Consider the following 21118-nt stretch of genomic DNA (forward strand, 5'->3'; position numbering starts at 1 on the left):
TCTGGTCCTTTGAGCCCATAAGGAGCTTATATTTTTAAAAAAGCAATACTAATTTTCAGTCCTGCTGAAGATCACTGTATGTAGAAGGCTCAAATGGCTGTGAGGAGAAGACTTCAGCCTCTTGAATAAAAATTATATTAGTACATAGGTAGCTCTGAAAAGAATGCCTCCTATTATTTCTATGGAAACTACAACAAAGTGTTTAATAACAATTTGATAGAGCAGATTCTCAACTACAAATATTTTTCAACATAGTCACCAACATTATTATGCATTTTTGCAAGCAATGACTAAGAGCCTGCATATTACACTCATAAACATCTTCACTACAGGAGGTGATTTGTTGTCACCCATGCTGAAACACACCATCCACTGCCTCGCTGTGCTCACATCCACTGATTGGTCTCCATAAACATTCAGCAAGCATCAATGAATGTCACTGGGTGCCACGTTTCCGCATGGAGGAATTCAGTTACACACCTTTGCTTCATCCTCATTTCCATTTCAAATGCTATTCTATCAGACTACCCCTCTGTTGCCATCTGTCCCACAGCAAAAAAATGTACTGGAATATTGATGGGAAGGGTCAGCCTCTTCTGCCTACCATCAATGTCCATCTCTGACATTGTGGACAAGCGTTATAAAATAGGAGCAGCCTCAGAAAATACTTTCTGAGCAGCCCTTGTATATTCCATAAATATGTGGGATATGCATTTGTTAATCTTCATAATACGTGCATTAGTGTGCAGTGAGCCATATTTGAATACTGTTAAAATTTTGACAGGAAACATAGAAAAGACAGAAAATATGGAACTGACATTTTGTCATGCAGTTATAATTGTTCTTTCTCACAAAGTCATAAACTGAGGTTTCAGAGACAGATGTTGTAACTTTCAATTGCCATTGCCTTTGGTAGAGATTCCCAAGGTAATTGCATGGCAGCATTGCCTTGTCGTTGTCAAACAAAAAATTGAGTCTGCTGTAGATTGTTGGTTTATATTCTGTAAATTCAAGACACGGGATTTATCATTTTCTGTTTGTGAAGTGTAGCTGAAGGATTACCTTTGGCAATGTAATATTTTTATATATAAACTCACAAAGTGAGGCCATGCCCACAGCTGATGATGCTGAAAGACAACATTAAAACCCCAGTTTGCTTAGGTTATTACATCCATTGCACAGAAGAATTCTCAGTTTTCAGTCCTCTCCCTTTAGGCGTCTGCCAACAATTCAGTACCACCCTTTGCACATGACAGCCTCTGGTAAACTTACAGATGACCATAACATCTGTTCCATTTCATGCCCACTCTTTGACACGATGGGGCTAAGAGCATAGAGGAAGCTTTCAGCTCAATGCTGGTATAAATAAAAACAGAAATTGCCTTTGCACGTCTATATGCAGCATACTTTACGTAACCAGGATTTTCAATCACAGAAGAGCTTATCCTGACCGCTCCTAGAAATGGAAAAGAATACTTGGTAAATAAAAAATAAACGACAAAGAAACTGTGGCTAGATCTGCAGATGAAAGATTAAGCTACAAATGGAGATTTCATTTTCCATTTACTGTGGGTCAAATGCAGTATACATTTGAGGTCTTAGTATCACCTACCACTGTCAGGACACATAGGGTATCAGACAAATAGTCTCATCCTCAGGAGCTTTCTGCCTGAGTTCAGTCAACTCTACATAAGCAGCAAGTGCTCTGCAATGCAGTGTGCACAGGTCAGGCTGCGAGGAGCCTCTCTGTGAAACTCGGACAGAACTCATCGCATTTTGAATTTTGAGAAATCTTTCTTCATTTTTTTTTAGATTCAGATCTCTGAGGTACATATGCAGCAGTATTTTCTTCTTCTATTTTTCTTAGCTTTGATGATCTGAAAAGAAACTGAGAATATCTTACTCAGTATATAGCAGAATACAGTGCCTTTGCATATATTGTGCAGGTAAGAGTTACTTACACTAAACTTTTCCCACATTACTCAACATACTTTGGAGAAAGTTGGGAAGTTAACTAAATATCAGTCATTGTCCAGCATAGAATTTTCCATTTTATGCCATTTCATCTGACAGAAAATAAAATTACCCTTGTAATGTTCTTGTTAGTGCGTGATCTTTGTAATGAAAATTATTACAGAGTAAATGTAGTGCTCTTCAAGAAGTATTTATCTTTCAGAAGTTGAAAAGGGGGGAGATGATAGTGCTTTACTTTTTTCTCTCTATTTGTTTGCTATCCTGATATTTTGTTCTTCTGTTTCAAATTTCAGATAAAAGCCTTTAGTTGTTCATTTTCATGTGTTGGTTCCCAATTATCGGGTTTTTGTCTATTTTGTTTTCTTATCTCATATCTCACACAACACCTTACGGAGTCTATAGCTCCTTGGTGATCCTTTAGGTGATTTTGCCGTGCAGTACAGTGACTGCTTACTGGCAGGATGCGTGAAGCACACTGCCCCTGGGACAGCAGTGGAGCTGACTGAGCCATGCCAGGGTCAGAAGGGTAACCAGGATCCCACAGGGTCAGCAGTCACATTGTAATCACTGGGCAAGTCTCAGCACAAGGGCAAGTTATACTGGTATCAGGGAAGTTAGCTGGACCGTCGGAGTCCAAGTTGATGGAGTGTATGTCTATGGCCCAGACATGGCTACAGTGCTGAAGTGTAGCTTGAGTGCAAGAACAGAGTTAACAAACTGTTAGTACAGACCTGTCAGCATGACACTGCCAGCACTTTCCAGTAAGGCTTCTTAGGAAGGAGGGGTGGCATTATCTGGAATATACCAGAGGGAAAGCAAGCCAGGTGGTACTGGTCTCTCATCTGCTGCTTTTCATCTAGTAGTACTGCCTGAGTAGTTTTCTGGAAATACTGTACCATCTGAGTGCTTAGTGGAAGTCATAAACACAATTAAGACCTTAGGAACTATGAGGAAGAGCTAATGACAAAATTTATTTCTCTGCGATAAAGCAAGAGCTCATCCTCCTTTGTACTGACCAATTACAGCTTTGGTTATTGCTCCTCAGAACAAACATACTAGCCATTACTTAAAACATAAAGCATCAAAGAAGACAAAGGTATGGAATGGTTTCTGTACAACAAGGTACTTATTTTTTGTTCTGACAGGGGTCATCTGAATGGAGAAGTGATAGAGTTTTATAAAAACATTAGGGGAATGGAGTAGATTAACAGAGATTTATCCATTCTGGTTATATAAGAACTAGAAATACCTACAATTAAACAAGGCAGTAGGTATAAAGCAAACTAAAGAAACTCATCCACTGCAAGTTAATATTATGGAATTTATTGCTTGAGGATACTGTAGAATATCAAAAGTATCCAGGGTTCCCAAAGTGATTAAATAAATTAACGGAGGACTCCAAGGTTGGCTAGGTAAGATGATTTGGTGATATCCTGTATCTCAAGATGTCCATAAACTACAGTCTGTAGATTAGTATAGTATACAGAGACATTTAATTCTTTTTCTGTTTCTCATAGCTTCTCACGGTTTCTCTTAACTTTTCTCATAGCTTCTGCTACTGGCCTGCACCAAACCCAGGATCCTGTAAGAGATGGATTTTTTGTAAAATTCAGTACATTTGTTTAGCTATAGTACTTACTGCTTGCTCCAGCTTCTCCCAGACTAAAGGTATCACTTCTTTCCCAGAAGCAGTTAAGAACTGAAAGAAAGAGGACAAGGAAACAGGGCTGGCTGATTTCTACCTTTCATTCAGTGTGGATCTCAGTGTTGTATCTGTGTCACAAATATGTATTATGTCCAGCCTGTATTGCGAAGGGCACAATTCAATCCAATCTTTTTTTGCTCTTGCTGACCTCTCAAAGATTGTTTTACAAGCATTTTCTAGCAAACAGTAATGCTAAGGGCAACTGTTCTACAATATTGTCAAGCCTATTATTTTTGTGGCCAACACAGATGGATTACTGAGACCTAACTTTGAAGACAGTTAGCTTTTCAACTATTTAGATGGAGGATTGGCTCAGCTGGGGAGAAAAATGCAGGCAATTATTTCTAACACTAGGTTTCTTCTTTATCTAATGTTCAATTTTCTCAAATACTGCTGTGTCTTTTATCAAGAAATAGAGGCTAACTGGCTTGGAAAATCTAAGATAAGGAATCTTTGATGCAGGAATAATTGGTTGTGGTAGATTGGGCCAAATTAGAATGGTGCTCAGCAGAATTGTCTACTGTACTGTGTGCATACCACTTATTTCAGCCACTTCCATCATATTTTCCTTTGTCTCTACTTATTTATTTAACTATTTAATATTGAGATAGTTGTTGACATTAGCTTACTTTCCTACATGAGACTCTCCTGAATAACAAAGACACAGAGTATTAGCCTGAAACATAAAAATGTCACGTCCTCTAAGATTATGCATAGGCTGTCTTTAAATGTTAGCATTAACCTTCAGTTCAGTTGTATCTGTAGACAGAAGACTGAAAAAAATGCAGATTGACACTGTGGTGTATTTTTTTTTTCATTGTAAATATTTACATTTGTCTTCAGATCATATTTTCCAGGAGCAGAAAGAAGTTAGGCAACTATTATTTGAGTTGCTGGAAATTCAGTTGATTAAGCACCTGTCATTGATTCAGTTTTATAACACAACTTTCTAATTCCATGGTGATAGCACAGAAAAAAAAAAAATCTACTTTTCAAATATTTGTTTAGTTGATTTGTTATCATCCTAGTGAAGGTAGAGATGGCCCTAATGATCTCAAGTGTGTTGTGTTCCCACAACCCAGTCTCTATCAAATTCCAAAAGTAACAAAAAATAAAACTAGGTAATGCTCCATAACCTTCAAAAGGGAACAGTAAATATATAGAATGAAAGGGAAAGAGAGAGAGAGAGAAGGAATATGTGCATACCCATACTAAAGAATTTGCTGTAAAAAAATTAACTTTCGCTCTGGTTGATACAATCTACTTGATGGCAACCACATTATTGTCTCTTTTCTAACTGCAACAAGGTGGGAGAAGAATTAGAATGAGCAAAACGGATGAAAAACCTTGTTGAATGAATCTAGCATCGTGTCACATGTTAGGTAAGGCATACTGCTTGTTGTAACCAGTAAAGCAGGGATGAGCTCTCTAAATGGGAAGTCTCGAGTAGCTGTGGAAGTAAAGCTAGCAAAGTGATGAGTGATGGCCATCTGTACCCAAACATCAAAAATCCTGCTTTGCTCTTTTTTCTCTCCTCCCCCATTTCCTTCAGTAGACATCCATCAAACTTCAGTAGGATTTCTGCTGGCCAGTTTGTGTCTTGTAAATTGACACGATGCAGGAGAATTGCTTTGCCTGGAATCCCTGCTGAATTACAAGAAAACAGGATTTATGCTGCATGTAAACTGTGTAAATCCAGTCAGCTTTTAAGTGGAAACCAATTTTGTAGTGTGTAAGTATCATTGATTTGTTAATCTGACAGTTTTTTAAAACAAGCTGGTGCGGATTAGCCAGTTCTGATTATTTGTCTCCTGCAAGTCATTTTGGTGCTGGATGGCTCAGTGACTAAAGCACTAGAAATTAACCTTTGAGGCCTGCCTATAAATAAATTATTGATCCTTAAAAAAGGATCAGATAATCTTATTAAATATAGTTTTCTGTAGCTTGAGTCTAAATCCTGCCATAGAGAATTGTTTATCATAAGTGACAATCTTTCTTGCTGAAGCAGACAGGAGCTGAGCTACAATAGAAAGTAAATCCTACAGGAATTGGTACAGTATGAAGAATTTCCAGCTGATTTAACAGTTAAGGGATGTTTTGTTTCCCCTCCAAATAATTCTAAGGGCTTTTAGCTTTTATGCATATTTTTTATAGCTGTATGTCCAATCATTCTCAGTCAGAAAAAATATCTCTCTGAAATTTCATGCATGATGGTATTCTGGAGCCAAGCATCTTTGAGAAGGAATGAATTTCTGATCCATGACATAACAGACACAAGTGGAAAACACATAGCAAGCAATATAATGTTGAAAGGCAGAAGTGATACAGAGTTCAGTACTTAACATATAAATGACTGCTCAGAAGTACTCTACAGAAAAAGTAGTTAACACAATGTCAAAAGGTAAGTATACAGATGGTGAGACCTAGCGTTGTTATTTTTTACAACTGCAACTCAGTGATATACTGAAATGCAGCAAAGTCAAGTGAGCATTTTAATGATCAGAGAAAAAAAAATCTGAACCTTATGGTTAGTTTCAATAACCTGATTTTTCTCTTTTGCAAAAGAGAAGTAAAACAGGATATTCACGTCTGTGTCTTTCTGCTGCTGGTGGATGGGGGTAAAGGAAAAGGGGGATTCCTGGAGAGATCCAAGTTCTGACTTGGTTAATCAGCCTGCTTCAGTGTCAGTGTCAAGGTCAGAGATGTCCCAGTGCTGTTTTCTGGTGTCTACATCAGCATTCATAGCAACAAGTTATGTGACTCTAGAATCACACTAGGTATATATTTTCAAAAGAATTTGATTCCTAATTAGGAATGAATGATACGGTCTTACCCGTACCCAAGGGGAAGAAGAAGACGCCCCCCAAAAACACTCTGCAGCTGGGTCTGTACCCTGTGACTTTCATATCTGCAATTGGTGAAACTGGAAATCTGCTCATCCACTTGTCTATTCCAATTTCAGGTTTACAGCTTAGAGATGCTGTGCTGTTGAAAGAATACAGGAAAAAAAAAAAATGTAGCAGAGGGAAAAAATGTGCATGCTCTAGATATGGGCTGAGTAATTCATAGATTAGAAGAAATAGTACCTAATAGAGTGTTTAATTCAATAAGGATATATTGGACTTTTGTGATAAGGGAACTGTTGCGAGTTTAAGAAAAAGTCAGACAAGACCACCTAATTACAAGGCATAACATATCTCTGCTTAAGGTGGTAAAGATGAAAGATGTGTGCTGTTGCTCTGGATTAACTCACAAGCTATTTGTGGCCATGTAAGTAAAGACTAGGAGGAGTATCCTTCAGTGTGGAGCGGCAGCTGTTCTGTACTAAATTGCTAGCTTAATCTCATGAAATTGCTTGCGCTAATTCACTTCAGCGTACCAATGAGTCTGGGATGGCATAATGCTGAGCTATGGGGGTTTTCTGCTTCCCTGTGCACAGCACAGTGCCTTTCCTCCTCTCTGTTCCAAGCCCAGTGCCACCCTTGAGCTGGAGATGAATTTTAACAGCCTTGGGGACTAATGGCTGTAGTGCAAGAGAAGCAGCCTTCCCTGAGCCATTGCAAGATCACGAGGTGACCTAGCCATCATGGCAGCATCCAGGTGGCATAAAGCATGTAGCAAGATTTTGTTTTCTCCTAACGAGAGGGATAAGGTGAAGTCATTCCGTGCATCAGCACAATGACTAGCTAGATAGACTATTTCTCATTATTTTGCAGAAATTTGTGGATATTTAAAAATACAAGTTCTTCTAGCAGGTGGAAATTGTTCTGTATTCCTTCACTGGTGTTAGCGTACCAGTTTTATCCTTTTTATTAAAACTTTTATTCCTCTTGATAAAGGAAGGGCACGGTGGACTGGACTTCTAGCTGTCCAGTAAAAATGATTAGGATTTGTTTTGTTATTCTCAGTGTTATTTTTGAAGTGTTGCAGAAAGAGAGCCGGGTGTTAAAGTGTTATGTTTATTTTCACCCTAATAAAGCGATCCCAACAGCCGAGATTGTGCTGCTTAATTTGTTTCCATGGGATGATATTGTAATTCTGACGTACTGAAAAATTGCCTTGCAGAGACTCATATTGCATTTGTTGCTGAGTGCATCTTTGATATAACATTTGTTATTGTAGTGCTTGGGGTGTCTTCAGAGGAGTAATATACTAAATGAACCTGGCTGAATTATCCCTTTAATGTAGAATAGAATTTTGCATTAAATTTTCAGTTTATTTCAAATGTGTTTTGCCAGCTATTGGTCTGTCCAGGAATAGAGCCAGTATATCAATATAAAATCAGAAAAAGCCTTAGCTCTGTATCTTTGGGGAAGCTCTCAGGTCGTTCCGATTCTTTTTTGTTAGATGAGCAGACAGCATGAACTCCTGTATTTATGCCTGCCTGTCAGGTTTTTTATAGCAGAAACATGAATGACTGTTTGTAATGCAGGATTAGCCCGTCTCACAAAATGTTATTGGAATTAGACCTGACTAGAGAATGACTTTTTTTCTGTATTTAACTTTAGATTGTATCCCACATCAGCTTTTGCACTCACAGGATCACTTTTCCTCTTACATTAGAGTAAATATTGAAAAGTGTATGAATTTTTCTGTATCTGCAGAGACAAAATGAGAGCTGTATACACCCGCCTGCCAGCAAAATGTTAAAAGATTGTACTGTGATGTCCTATTAGACCTCAAGACTAGAAGGACAGTTTGTCTTGAACACAGGCATTTTTCATAATTATGTTGCCTGCAGGGTTACCACCTGCCCTAATTTGATCTGATTAAGGTAAATGCAAAACTGTCCTCATTTCGGAAGTGGAACTTTGCCATGTTCCATCACAGAGAATGATAGTGCATGCATATATTGCTAGTGCAAGGGAGAAAAAAAAAAATTAGAATTAGGTAGCAATTAAAATTTCAACTCCATTACTAGACTGCAGGTTACTCTTTGGCAATTAGCTCGTTCTTAAATATTCTTGAAATTATTTTCTGTCATGAAAACACAATGAAAGAGAGAAAATCCTAGCCATTTGTCCAGATATGTCTGTTTTATTCTGTGAGACATAATATATTCCATGGCTTTTTAAAATTGTTTTTTGGTTTGGTGGGTTTATTGTCCGTGAACATTTATTTTCAGAGTAACCCAGGCTTGCCATGTAGTCTGAGTCATTTATGTAGCAATTCAAATAATTGTCTAAGGTCTCAGTGAAACAGTCTTAAAAACGCTGCACAGACCAAAGGTATAGTATTTTTTATGTACTGTTTGGACAGAATGACATCATATCCCTGGGGAAAAAAAAAAAAAAAAGGATTCCAGAAGTAGCAAGCATTGTTTATGGGTCACTGAATATTGTTTGCCATTCTCTTTTCTCCAGTAATAATTTTCTGCATGCTTATGCATGTATAGGGTAAGAGAGTGAGACCTGCATGTACATGTTTTGTTTTGGTTTGTTTTTTTCAGATATATTTTATACTTGGCATATTGATTTTCCTTTACTGTGCATGAAAAATGACCTTTAAAAAATGCATTTTAGTATAATTTAGCACTATTTTGCAATTAAGGAGATGTATTTGTTTTCTGGCATCTGACCACATCTTTTTTGATGGTACAATGGCTATTCTGCGTTACATAGCCTGCATAGTAACTCACTTGCTAGTGCATGAGTGAGAGAGAAATGTACTGCAGTGTGAATTGCTGATGCTGTTCTATCTCTGAATATCAAAATTAGAGGAAAAGAGTTTCCTTAATTCAGGTATTAAGGGAGAAAAGAAAAAATATTATCTAAATTCGATTCTCGGCACTAGGGCTTTACAATATACTTCAATTATCAAGCTGTCATGTGCAAAATGCCAGTGTGAACTTTGGTTTAATTTCAACTTAGAAATCTTCTAATGATTTCTACATTGCACCTTTTTAATTCTCCCATTCAGAAATAAGTCTCTTAAAAACTTGCCCATCAGTAGCTGACAAATGAAATTCTTCTACAGGTTGTGGGTTTAGGGTTTTTTTTGCCTCGTGTTGACTTTTATTCAGGAAAAGTTGGGTTTTCCCTGAGAAGACAATCTCCTCTCTTATGTAGTCTCTAACACATGCTGAAAGCTCCTGACCTCTCACTTGCCTTCTCAAAAGGACTGATCATCATCAAAGGCCAGTGCTAACATCAAGGTGGGAATTTGAGAGAACAGAGTTTGCTTTGGAGATTTCAGCTACTTTTTGAATAAAAGATGAGAAAACCTTTCATGAATTGAGCTGATTGAGCTAAAAACGTACTATACTGAGAGTGAAGAGTTCCTTTCAGCCCAGATTCCTGCAATAAGATTTCCATGACCAAGTTTTACATGGCAGAAGGTAATATGCCTTCCAGAGGAAGTTTAGAGCAAGTCTGTTGTATCTCAACTGAAAAAAAAAATCACCAGGGTTGTCTTAGAAGTCTCAGACTTGGTGATTTTCTGACTCTTTGATGTTATAGTAATTGTAGGATTAACTTCTGCTAATTAAGGAGCTTTAAAAAAAGAAATTATATTTCTGTAAAAGCTACTTAAATCTGACATGTCAGCATTTGTGCTGAAAGAAGGAAGTCTCCTTATTGCTGCTCTTCAAGCTGCTTCATTTGAGCAGTAAATGTCCTTGTTCGTTTCTCATTTCTGATAGACAGTTTAGCATGGATTTCATTTTGTTGCTCTAGTTCAGTATTCACTGACTTCACTGACAACCGCATGGGTGAATTTACACCTATAATTTTAATTGGAGTACTGAACAACCAGATGGTACAGACTATTAGTCAAATAAGCTTGCACTATGTCATGGTTGCCATGAAGTCTTTGACTATTGGGCAACACTGAATTTCATTTTAATAAATCCCCTCCCTGAGACAGATTCTTTTGACAGTTCATCTTACAGTGGTGCAGGATATAGAAAAAACTGGCAAAAATAACAAGTGCTGGCATGCTGGCATTGTGCAGCTCTTTACAATTCAGGTTTGGAATGCTGTTGTGAGCAAGCATGGCTTCTTCAAGTATCATCTTATGCAAAAAGCAAGCAAGTAAACAAGTTCTAAACTGAAATGGCAGGTCAATATTCCTACTGATATTTTCTGTTGTAAAGATTTAAGGAAAGACTCTCGGAGGAAATTGCTAACATGGTTCATTACTTTGGATCATTTGGCTTTAAAGTATCATTAAAAACCAGTAGATGCACAGTGAAGGCCAGAGCTGTGCGCAGTGTGAGACAGCCAGGCCAACAGATTTTTCTCTAAGGCATCTGAGATGCTCTATTTGCCACCAGTAGTCAAACTTTATGTGATCCTGTCCCATCTCAGTTGCAGTCCTTTTGCAGATTTTTTACACTAGTGCTTCAAAAGAGCAAAAATACTTTTTGTGTCCCTAGAGGATTTTGAAGTTAAGACACAGATAGAAACAAAAATGTAACATGTTCAGCTGGGCAACTAACATCTCTGGTAACTGTCAGAAATTCTGTCCTGAAAATCAAGCTTTTATAAAACTTTTGCTAATATTAGCTTTAGTAGCCTTTTTGGTGGCAAATAATGTATAGGGGTTTTTTTTTGCTGAATTCGGCTATTGGAAGTCTGTCAAGACAAAAGAAAATGACCATAATACTGTTTGGCAGGCCTATTAATCAGGACAAAAGGCTATTTAATTCTGAATTTTAACAGCACCTACATAAAGAAGCAAGCAGATTTCTTATTGCAGATTAAGCTTTGCTAAAAGGGGCACTTGATCTTTATTCTGTCTTTATTGGTATACAGTCTTTTAAACAAAATATTGTATTTCGTATATAAACGCATCTTCATGGTAGAGTGAACACGGGCAAGCAACATTTACTTACTTGTACCTAAGCCAGTTTGCTTGAACTGAAGAACTCTGTATTTAGAGACTTCAGAAGAGCTATAGGAAAGACCAGCACCCTGTTCACCTCTGGAGATGTAAGCCAGATGCCAGTATTTCTTGTTTTGCCCTCTGATTTAACATCAAAAAGTGGCAGAGCTGAGCTTTGCAGGCTAAAATCATATCTGTTGTCTTCAAAAGGACCAAAGTCCGTATTCATTACTTCTGAAAATATCTTCTTTCATATCTTTCTGTTTGTTGTTGTTTTTTTTTTCATTAACAACCTTTATTATTTAAACACTAATTAATTTCAGGTTCACATTTCTTTTACCTTACTTTCTGCTTATTTGGAAAAATATCATCTGGTAATAGATGTTGTCAAATGACTTGTGCAATCAAAGAACTCAATGTGACTTTTTAGTTTCCAATTTTAGTGAATATGTTATTTCCTACACCAACTGGTGGATAGTATCAGATATGTAGGTACCAAAAGGTTGTCTCCAGATTAAACTCTGTAGTCAATAGCATATTTACCAAAAAAAAAAAAAAAAAAAAAAAATTTTTTTTTTTTAAATAGTCAGGTGTTGTAGTATGCCCAACAGGCATAATGCTGCTTATAGAATCATAGAATTGCTTAGGTTGTAAAAGACCTTAAAGACCATCAAGTCTCTTTGATACGTATCTATAGCTAAAATAGATTCCTGAGAAAAGTTCTGATACCTATAGATAAGCAGGAAACAACCCCTGTGCATCCACTGAACTAAACGTCATTTGCTTTTCTTTCTTGGTGAAAGAATATTCCGCGTGAACCTATCTCAATCATAATAGACCATCAAAATAGATATTGGAAGAAGTGTGAGTTAATGGGTCTGAGAATTTAGTTTACTCAAATACATAATCACCATTGGGAATTCAGAAGAAGAACAAATAAAATCTTTTATTAATAAATGAAATCAGTAAGTAAACCTAGTGTTTGCAAGCTGATTTCATGAGAGAGTTCTGAGTCAGACTTGCAATTTTACCATTAATGGTGATTAGCACCAATTCATCTTACAGATAAAGTTGTGTGCCCACATGAAATTTCTGCAATTTAAGATTGGCATTTTTAAGGCTTGGGGCTTGACATGCCAAATTATTTGCAGAACGGTTCTGTAACTTTTTTTTTTTTTTAATTAAGCCTTTCTTATACAAAACATTGTATGCGTAAACACTGTGTAAGTCTAGAAAGTAATGAAGCTTTAAGCTTGGTTACATTCAAAAATTATCTAGATAACACTTCAAAGAGAAATAAAGTCAGTAACTTACTATTTACAAAGATATTGTTCATTAAGATTGTAAAGAAAATTTGGAAAATGGTTATAATGGTACAATTTTGAGGAATCAATTGGGAAGACGTTTCCATACCTTTCACAGTACGTAAGTACAAACAATACTCCAAACATAAGGCTGATGTACTTATGTTCCATACACTACGTAGTTGATATTCTGCACAATTTTCAGTAAAAAAATTGTGCATTCCAGACAATCTCTTTGGTTTTGTGTTTCTTCATGTTCACATAACTTCAAAGATGAGAAAAGGTCACCTGCAACATCCAAACATTTAATTAACAAAAATGCAATGAACAGACATCTTGCTTTGAAATTGTTGTCTGTTCCCATGAGAGTGACAGTACTGTCACCAGCATGGGATTGCTTTTCTCTGGAACAGACTCTGACAGTATAAAGGCTTATTTTTTGCACCAATATTCCAATTAGTTGAACAGGTTGGAAGAAACTGAGAAAATGACAGATCAAACAAATGCATGCTAATCGTGGGATTTCAAACCTGCTGAGTCTTGTGTTGCGTTTAAGTCTCCCCTGACTCCCTCTTTGTGTTACTCAGTTACCATTCCTGTTACTATCACACAAAATGGGGAGCTGGGCTCTTTTTGTTGTTCTGCTGCCCTCTTACTGAGCAGAGCTGGCTGTGCTGTACTGTGCTGAGCAGTTGAAGTTTCTTTTCTTGGGAGTTTATATAGTCTAGAATCTCTTGCTGCAAGGGCCAATGAAGTGCTGAAGCTGTCCAGCAGTCCATCAGAGCAGGGCCAGCAGCTCATCCCATACCCCCATCCTACCAGGGGCAGGGCACAGGCACCCCACTGAGGCCAAGACCTGCGCTCTTGGCAGCACAAGGCTTTGGGGAACTGGATCTGTGGCCTCACAGGGGGGTTGAAGCTGGTGGCCCTGGGCTAACATGGGGACCTGGGCCTAGGGGTGGGCAGGGACAAGCAGGGCTGGTGGTGCCCTGTGCCACTGGTGCATACATTGGCTCTGCCAACTGTATTTGAAACTGCTGTCATTTTATTGTTTTTTGTTTTGCCAGTATATCACAGAATCATAGAATGGCTTGGGTTGGAAGGGACCCTAAGGATCACCAAGTTCCAACCCCACTGCCACAGTCAGGGCCACCAACCTCCAGATCTGATACTAGACCAGTTTGCCTAGGGCCTTATCCAACCTGGTTTTGAACACCTCCAGGGACAGAGCATCCACAGCCTCTCTGGGCAGCCTGTTCCAGAACCTCACCACTCTCTCTGTAAAGAACACTGATTTAAGTTTTCCTTTTCCTTCTCACTGGAGAACATAAACCATACAAAGTGATAGTTTTAAGTAAAAACAAAGCCAGAAGCTAGTTCTGAGAGAAAAAATATATATACATGTGAAGAGTTGGGTAATTAAATCGGTGGTAGTTGGAATCACAGTTTAATTATAAATTGAAAATATATGTTCAGAGCTGTTCAAATCAAGGGATTTGTGCTGTTAGGAGACATTAAGCTGGCCTTCTTAAATTCTGCTTTTTTTTTTTTTTTTACTTTTCTTACGAATGTACATTCCTTTATAGGAATGGATTAAAAACGTCTTCATGTCCTTATGAAGAGAATACCACAATGTAAATTGTAAATGTACAGTTGTAAGGCAGCAGTTGGAGTGAAATAATAATGCAGTGTGGGATTCAAGCAACAATAAAATGGTTAAAACAAATAATCTGGTATCTGATAGAACATTTAGAAAAAAGTAATAATCTTTAAGCAATTAATAAAAGCTTAAATAAAAGGAAAGAAGTTGCTTGCAATGCGTTTATAAAGCTACTAGTGCTTTGAACTTGGTATCATCCTTCCATGACTTAGTTTCCTGCTTAGATTCAGGCTCATCCTTAAACCATAACATTAACATAATGGGTCTTATCCCTTTGAGGTCAGTTATGTCACAGGAAAAAAATGATATAAATAAAGCCTAAGGATCTGCATCAGTATTCTTGATTTTGTTCTGCCTCCATAGCAGGCAAAAGCCTGTAACAGCCATTGTAGCCAAGAACACATGAAACATAGAAGCTTGAATGTCAGTTGAAAGAGGGAATTAATAAGCCTTTAGCTGTCATTTTATCAGTCAGCAGATGTCCTCAATCCTGAGTTTTGGCATCTGATTAAAGGCAATTGTTCATGCCTATGGATCATTTGCTTTTAACACTCATGTTTAATTGTTGCTGTTTTTTTCTATGTTTTCTTCTTTCTGTTTTTTTTCTATATTTTTGCTTGTATGTGTAGATATTTCCTGTATATCTGTGTGTTTTTCAAGTAATAATTGGGAGAAGGGAAATGAAAGTTTTTGATTAATTGTTTAGAATATTGAATGTAAGGGTTTCTGTCCTATAGAGGATGTATAATTTAATACTAAAGCATCCTATACAAAACAGCAGAAACCTTTAAAGTGCAGATTTTTTATTTCACATGGCAAGTTCAAGTTACAAATCAGAAAGAGAAAATGTATTTATCTTGTAAGTTTTCATATGCAGTTTGCCAGTGAGCCCAGTGGGTATGATGCTTAACTTGTAGTAATTTTGAAGTTCCCATGTACGTTTGCATCTACATGTAAAAATCAACAAATGTATGGTTGTTTCTGTGGGTGTGATGAAAACTATTTCTTAACTTAATATTCATTAAAATAGGTATTTTTAAAACTTTTTTTAATTTATGGAATGGTTATTTTTCTATAGCCTTTGTCTCTAGTGCAGGAATTTAGCATAACTCAAGACTTTTTCAAATCTCTTCAGATCTTTGATGAAAATGGGTTATTTTATAAAGGTCTGCCTGCAGAACAGAAAAAAACTTAAGTAGAATCACAGAATCACCAAGATTGGAAAAGACCTACAAGATTACCCAGTCCAACCATCTGCCTATCACCAATAGTTCTTACTAAACCATGTCCCTCAACACAGTGTTCTTGAACTCCTCCAGAGTTGGTGACTCCACTACCTCCCTGGGCAGCCACTTTTTCAGAGAAGCAGTATTTCCATGTATTTCCTAATGTCAAGCCTGAACCTCCCCTGGCACAACTTGAGGCCATTCCCTGTAGTCCTTTCACTAGTTACACAAGAGAAGAGGCTGACCGCCAGCTCACCACAACCTCACTTCAGGTAGTTATAGAGAACAATAAGGTCTCCCCTGAGCCTTCTTGTTTTCCAGACTGAACAATCCCAGTTCCCTCAGCCACTCCTTATAAGACCTGTGCTCCAGACCCCTCACTAGCGTCACTGCCCTTCTCTGAACATGCTTGAGGACCTCAATGTCTTGCAGTGAGGGAACCAAAATAGAACACAGTACTTGAGGTATGGCCTCACCAGTGCTGAGTACAGGGGGACAATTGCTTCCCTATTACTGCTAGCAACACTATTTCTGGTACAAGCCAGGATGCCATTTGCCTTCTGGGCCACCTAGGCAAGAAATAGGAAATACCAGAAAAGATGTTTGTTTATTTATTATTTATTTATTTTATTATTTTCCGTGCGTCTTCATTATTTCCATTTTTTCCTCAAATTATTTTTTCTTCCAATTGCTTCTGCAATGTGAGTTTCTAAAAAGACAGCAAACTGTTAATCTCTTTCAATATAATTCAGTATCGCACACATTTTGCATTTCTGAACTGATTGTTGCTGAAGTCCATCTTGCCAACTGTGACATGATTTTTAAGTCATTTCCCTTCTTTGCTAGTGATTTGTGTAATCATCTTATGAGATCCAGTGGAAGTCTGGACTAAGAAAAGATTGGAAACTGGATTGGACAAATCTGAAAATTAGGCTATGGAAAGTACTCTGTTGGGAAGAGAATGTGTCAGTTGCCAACCAGTAACAATAATAAATGTATGGATGGATGCTCATATACGTTTAACAATTTTTTTACAAACATCCTTAGTTCAAAGTGTTTATAAGAGAGATAAATGGAGAAAAAGAGGGTACAGGTAAGCAGTTCATCATTAGGCAACTATATAAATCATGCACGAATAGAGCAAAATGGAATGGACTTCTGGGAGAAACAGGCATTTGAAAAATATGATTTCAAGAAGAAGAGAAAAAATCCTTGCTAGGCAAGAAAAGGGGAACTTTCACATCTTAAGCGTGGGATTACAAATTGGGAAGGATAAGAATGGGAAAAGATTTGTAGAAGAATCTGAGAAGGCTGAAAGAAGCAGAGAAAACCATAAAGCAGTTCAGCTGTTGGAAGAAAGTTATCATCTGTCAAACATTATCATGCAGCGTTATGTAAAATCAATTGTCTGCAACAGTTAGAAATTCCTATAGAAGTATACAATCAATGCAGATATTTTCAAAAATATATGTATATATGAAAAATTTGCAATAATTACATAGGATCTTGAGGGTGAGAAAGAGAACTTTATTTTAGGCAGTGATTTTTTATCTGATACTCATCTATGACCTCACAGGGACTGTGGTCATAGAGAATGAGAAGAATAAAAACTTAGTAATAACAAATCACTCTGAGCTAAACTTGCATATTCAAATATATGCATATCCTTCTGTGGGGGGATGGAGATGGGTGGAAAGGATAAGGATATCTTGGGTTTCATTAAATGGGAAGAAAGTAATGTTTAGTGAGAGATAAGCAAGTAACAGAAAATTCTTACGGTATGCTTAAATCTTGACTGCCTTTTAAAGGGTTCAGTGATGAAGTTATGTTGATGTTGCATTTTCCACATGTACCTTCTCTGAATGGAAATAGAACCTTTTCCAGCAAGAAGTTTTTAGAACATCATTTAAATCAGCTCCCTAGGTAGGAGAAGTTAAACCATTGAAATACTCGTACTGTTACAAATGTGTCCAAAATAGGGTTTTTGCTTTTTTTATTTATGCGCTTGCAAGTATAAAGGCTTTTCCTTTGTATTCCTAACACAGCCATGCCAGCAGGAGCTGTGAGCGTAGGCCATGCCTCATTGCCTTTGAGTGAAGCCATGGTGCTGATGGAGATTTCCTGACAACTGTCTCCGAATTCATTTACATCTTTTTAATAGCAGTCATTAAGGGTGAGAGGTAGCTGTTCGCACTTGCATCAGCAGAAAAACAGGTTGATAAAAATTTTAGTTCCTCCTATATTCTGCTTTTAATTCCTTTTAAGGAATTTTCTCTGTTCACAAGCAGATGCTTCAATTTATGGTAAGCAGAATAAAGCCCAGATTGCTTTCACAGTCTGCACTTTTATCCCTTGCCAAACTAGTAGTGCACAAGAGTGATAAGCGTGCTTGAGTTTCATCACCAGGCAGGTAATGACGGTCTGAACAGATCAGAAAGGTGCATGTCGTGTAGCAAGATGTATTGTTTCTTACTGGCTGGTACAGATGTAAAAAATGTTTAAACTGATTACAGAATTCTGGCAAATCTCTCTGCTGCCTGTGTAGTTGATTTGTGTATCACACTTATGGGTGACAAGTACATATATGTGATCATGTCTGGGACAGGCAAAACTAAAATGATCTGTGGCATTTGCAGAGCCTATCCTTCAGGGAATCAGGGAAACACTCAGAGCTGAGTTCAAACCTGGTATGTGAATCAGAATGCAGCTTTGGGCAGCTCCAAGGTTCTGATGTAAGAGCTTCTTTTAACAGACCTCTTGGGTTACACTAAGAGGCTGGTAGTATCTGGCAGACAGTGCTGCCCTTTTCATCTTGCTTTTTGTTTCTAGTCCTTTGGGGAAATGGCTAAAATATACAGAATATAACCTTTCTACGTGTTCTTGGTAGCATGCTCTGAAATGTGGAGGGATTATTTGATAGATGGTTTTCAGCATTCTGTTGCCCACAGAACCATGACTTATCTTTCTAATCTTCTAAATCCAACATAATCTGTATATTCTATCCTCTCTCTGTGTATGTATCATATAGCTGAAACTGCACTGGCAGGGAGTTCTAAAGTGGCTGTATTTGTTTCTTTCCGACAGCTGGCTGTCCAGACTCCTTGATTAAAGAGGTTCATCACTTCAGGATTCTGGGAGAAGAACAGGTGAGTAAGAATCTCAAAGTTAACATCTTAATGTCATGAAAGATAGACACTAATGAGACAGTTTTGCCTCTCTCCAGAGAAGCAGTGTGCGTCTCCTGACCCCCAGTGACCTGAAATATGGGGGAAAATGCACACTGGAGATACACATGCAATTTTTTTTTTTTAATTCTATCCATCAGCCTTGGCAGGTTATTAATTGGTACATCTGCTATATGCCATAGCTTTTCAGCTTTAGACTACAGCAGTAAACAGGCTCTCTAAAACAGCAAATAGACAATCTGACTAAGGAACTGACATTTACAGCTGTTTTGTATTATCCATCTCTTATTTTTAGCCTATGGTCTCTTTTAAAAGAATGTTTCTTATTCATAATTACAGCTGTGCTTTGCACTGACAAAGCTGTTTCCATACAGGGACCTCACAAAAGCATGGGAGGTATGCTTTACCACACTCACAAGATGGTCATAGTTAATGTTTTGTTAGCAGTGAAATCGATGTACGGAGATATTGAGAAAATAGCCTTAAACATTGAGAGGCAAGTTAAATTGTCAGATACTCACTGCTTCTGAAATTCAAGTTGTCAGTCTCAAGTATCTTTCCTACTGTACTGTTATGAAGCCCAACTGCCTACCATAGAGTTGCTATATGTACTTAGGGACCAGGTGCCTGAAAGCTCAGCATTGGTGTGTTGTACCTCAGAATATCTGCTTCCATTAAGGAACATAGCCCCAAGAGTCTTGCAGAAGGTTATATGAAATCTATGACAAAGGCAGGAACATGTCCTGAAATGTTAATTCAAAGTCTGATAACTTAGCTGTTAGATCAGATTATATTGTCTAGAACACCCTGTTCCTTCACCTTTCCTTTTCACTATCCTACAGGCATATTTTTCTTACAGTTAGGACTGCTGGTACATTTTCCAGACTTTCAATTTTCTTCCACCAGTCCCTCACTTCAGATGTTATAGAAAATCAAGCATGTAAGTCCTCAGGGTCTAAGTTTCTTCTTAGAAAGAAGAAAGCAGTAAGAGCAGTGTGGCAGGATTTGTCTGACAAAAATGGAAAAAAAGACAGAAAACAGGGTAGGCCAGAAGAGAGACTAGAAACAAAAGTCTAGTGAGACTGAAAGTTCAGAAAGAAGAAATAAAAGAAATAAGGACTGGGATTGATGGGGCTGAGAGACTGCTGAGAACCAGCTGACAAATGGAGAGCAGAGCAAGATGAAGCTTGAGGATACTGGAGGGATGGAGCTGGCTAGTCAAAGACTGAGTGGCAGGGATTAGGATCTGACAAGGAACTGGGACCAAGAACTGGAAGGGACCAAGTACAGAAACTTGCTGGAAGAGACTAATAAATAAAGGAAATATATAAATCTGTATGTAATGAGCTGCCAAGTGGTGAAGTGGGCTAGGAGGAAAGTCTTGAAGAGTGTGGAGAATTTTAATGAATAAAGTTTTGCTAATCAAGCAAATACTATATTTTTGCCACGCAGAATATTTGAGATAATTTTATTGATTTTCGTAATGAAATTGCTCCTATTTGTTGTGTCTACACTTGAACAGATGAAAAACTTTTGTTAGCAAGCATTATGAGTGTAAAAATATGCATCTAGGAAGTTGTTCTACAAAACGGATCAGACCTGTAAAGATTTGTCTTTCTCTTAAACTGGCTGCTAACAGGTTATTCAGGTACAATGATTATCATTACAGTCTTAATAAATGCTTTTTGAGGTAGTGAACATTGCTATGCTACTTGAATTATTCCCTAAACCCACAAAGGCGTGAAGAATATTGCAATTATGTCGTGTCTCTATAAAAGCTTTGTTGTCTTGAATTTAGTGGTGACCACAGTAGCTCTTGTTTGAAATCAGCATGCTCCTTGATAGTTAAGGAATAATAGGTGCAAAAGCAATCTTTAAAGGGAAAAAAAAAAAAAAAAAAAAAAAAAAAAAAGCCTAAAATGCATCTAAATGAAGAGAGGAAGGAATTTCAGGAAAAAAAAAATCTAATAACCTTTTTGTTATGTATTTACTTTTTTAAAGGAGTTTTTTTCTGTTTTCGTGCATACTAGATAGAAAATTCGTAATTAATTATAACACTGTTTTATTCAGACTAATTAGAATTTCAGCATTATCAATCAACAAATCTTTTCTTCAAATCCAAGCAACAGTCAAGGAGTAACAGAGGCAGGTTACTGCTACATGTCGAAACTTGATTTATTTTTAAAATGCTTATGTATTTAAGACCAGATTATAAAAGCAGAATGGGCTATTGTGATAAT

At 37.4% G+C, this 21118-nt stretch overlaps 1 protein-coding gene and 1 long non-coding RNA gene across 4 annotated transcripts in view; one reads left to right on the forward strand and one right to left on the reverse strand.

The window, feature by feature from the left end:
• The window catches only part of PRKN (parkin RBR E3 ubiquitin protein ligase), a 683347-nt gene that overhangs the window by 542373 nt on the left and 119856 nt on the right, over positions 1 to 21118 (forward strand). The window contains exon 8 of the mRNA XM_090135537.1: positions 18778 to 18839. Within this exon, the coding sequence (XP_089991663.1) occupies positions 18778 to 18839 (62 nt within the window). The remainder of the gene's footprint in view (positions 1 to 18777; positions 18840 to 21118) is intronic.
• Positions 1352 to 13681, reverse strand: LOC149918995 (uncharacterized). Of its 3 annotated transcripts, XR_016464703.1 has the most exons (6): positions 13464 to 13681; positions 12917 to 13095; positions 3614 to 3673; positions 2706 to 2768; positions 1613 to 1877; positions 1352 to 1456 (listed from the first exon to the last, which is right to left on the reverse strand). It is a non-coding gene; the product is annotated as an uncharacterized LOC149918995 (long non-coding RNA). The 3 variants fall into 3 exon arrangements; XR_016464704.1 differs by lacking the exons at positions 1352 to 1456; positions 1613 to 1877; positions 2706 to 2768; positions 3614 to 3673 and adding exons at positions 3323 to 3556; positions 6513 to 6664; XR_016464705.1 differs by lacking the exons at positions 1352 to 1456; positions 1613 to 1877; positions 2706 to 2768; positions 3614 to 3673 and adding an exon at positions 3323 to 3556.

Source organism: Phasianus colchicus, chromosome 2 (genome assembly GCF_987193195.1).
Source record: "Phasianus colchicus chromosome 2, bPhaCol1.hap1.1, whole genome shotgun sequence".
Lineage (NCBI taxonomy): Eukaryota > Metazoa > Chordata > Aves > Galliformes > Phasianidae > Phasianus > Phasianus colchicus.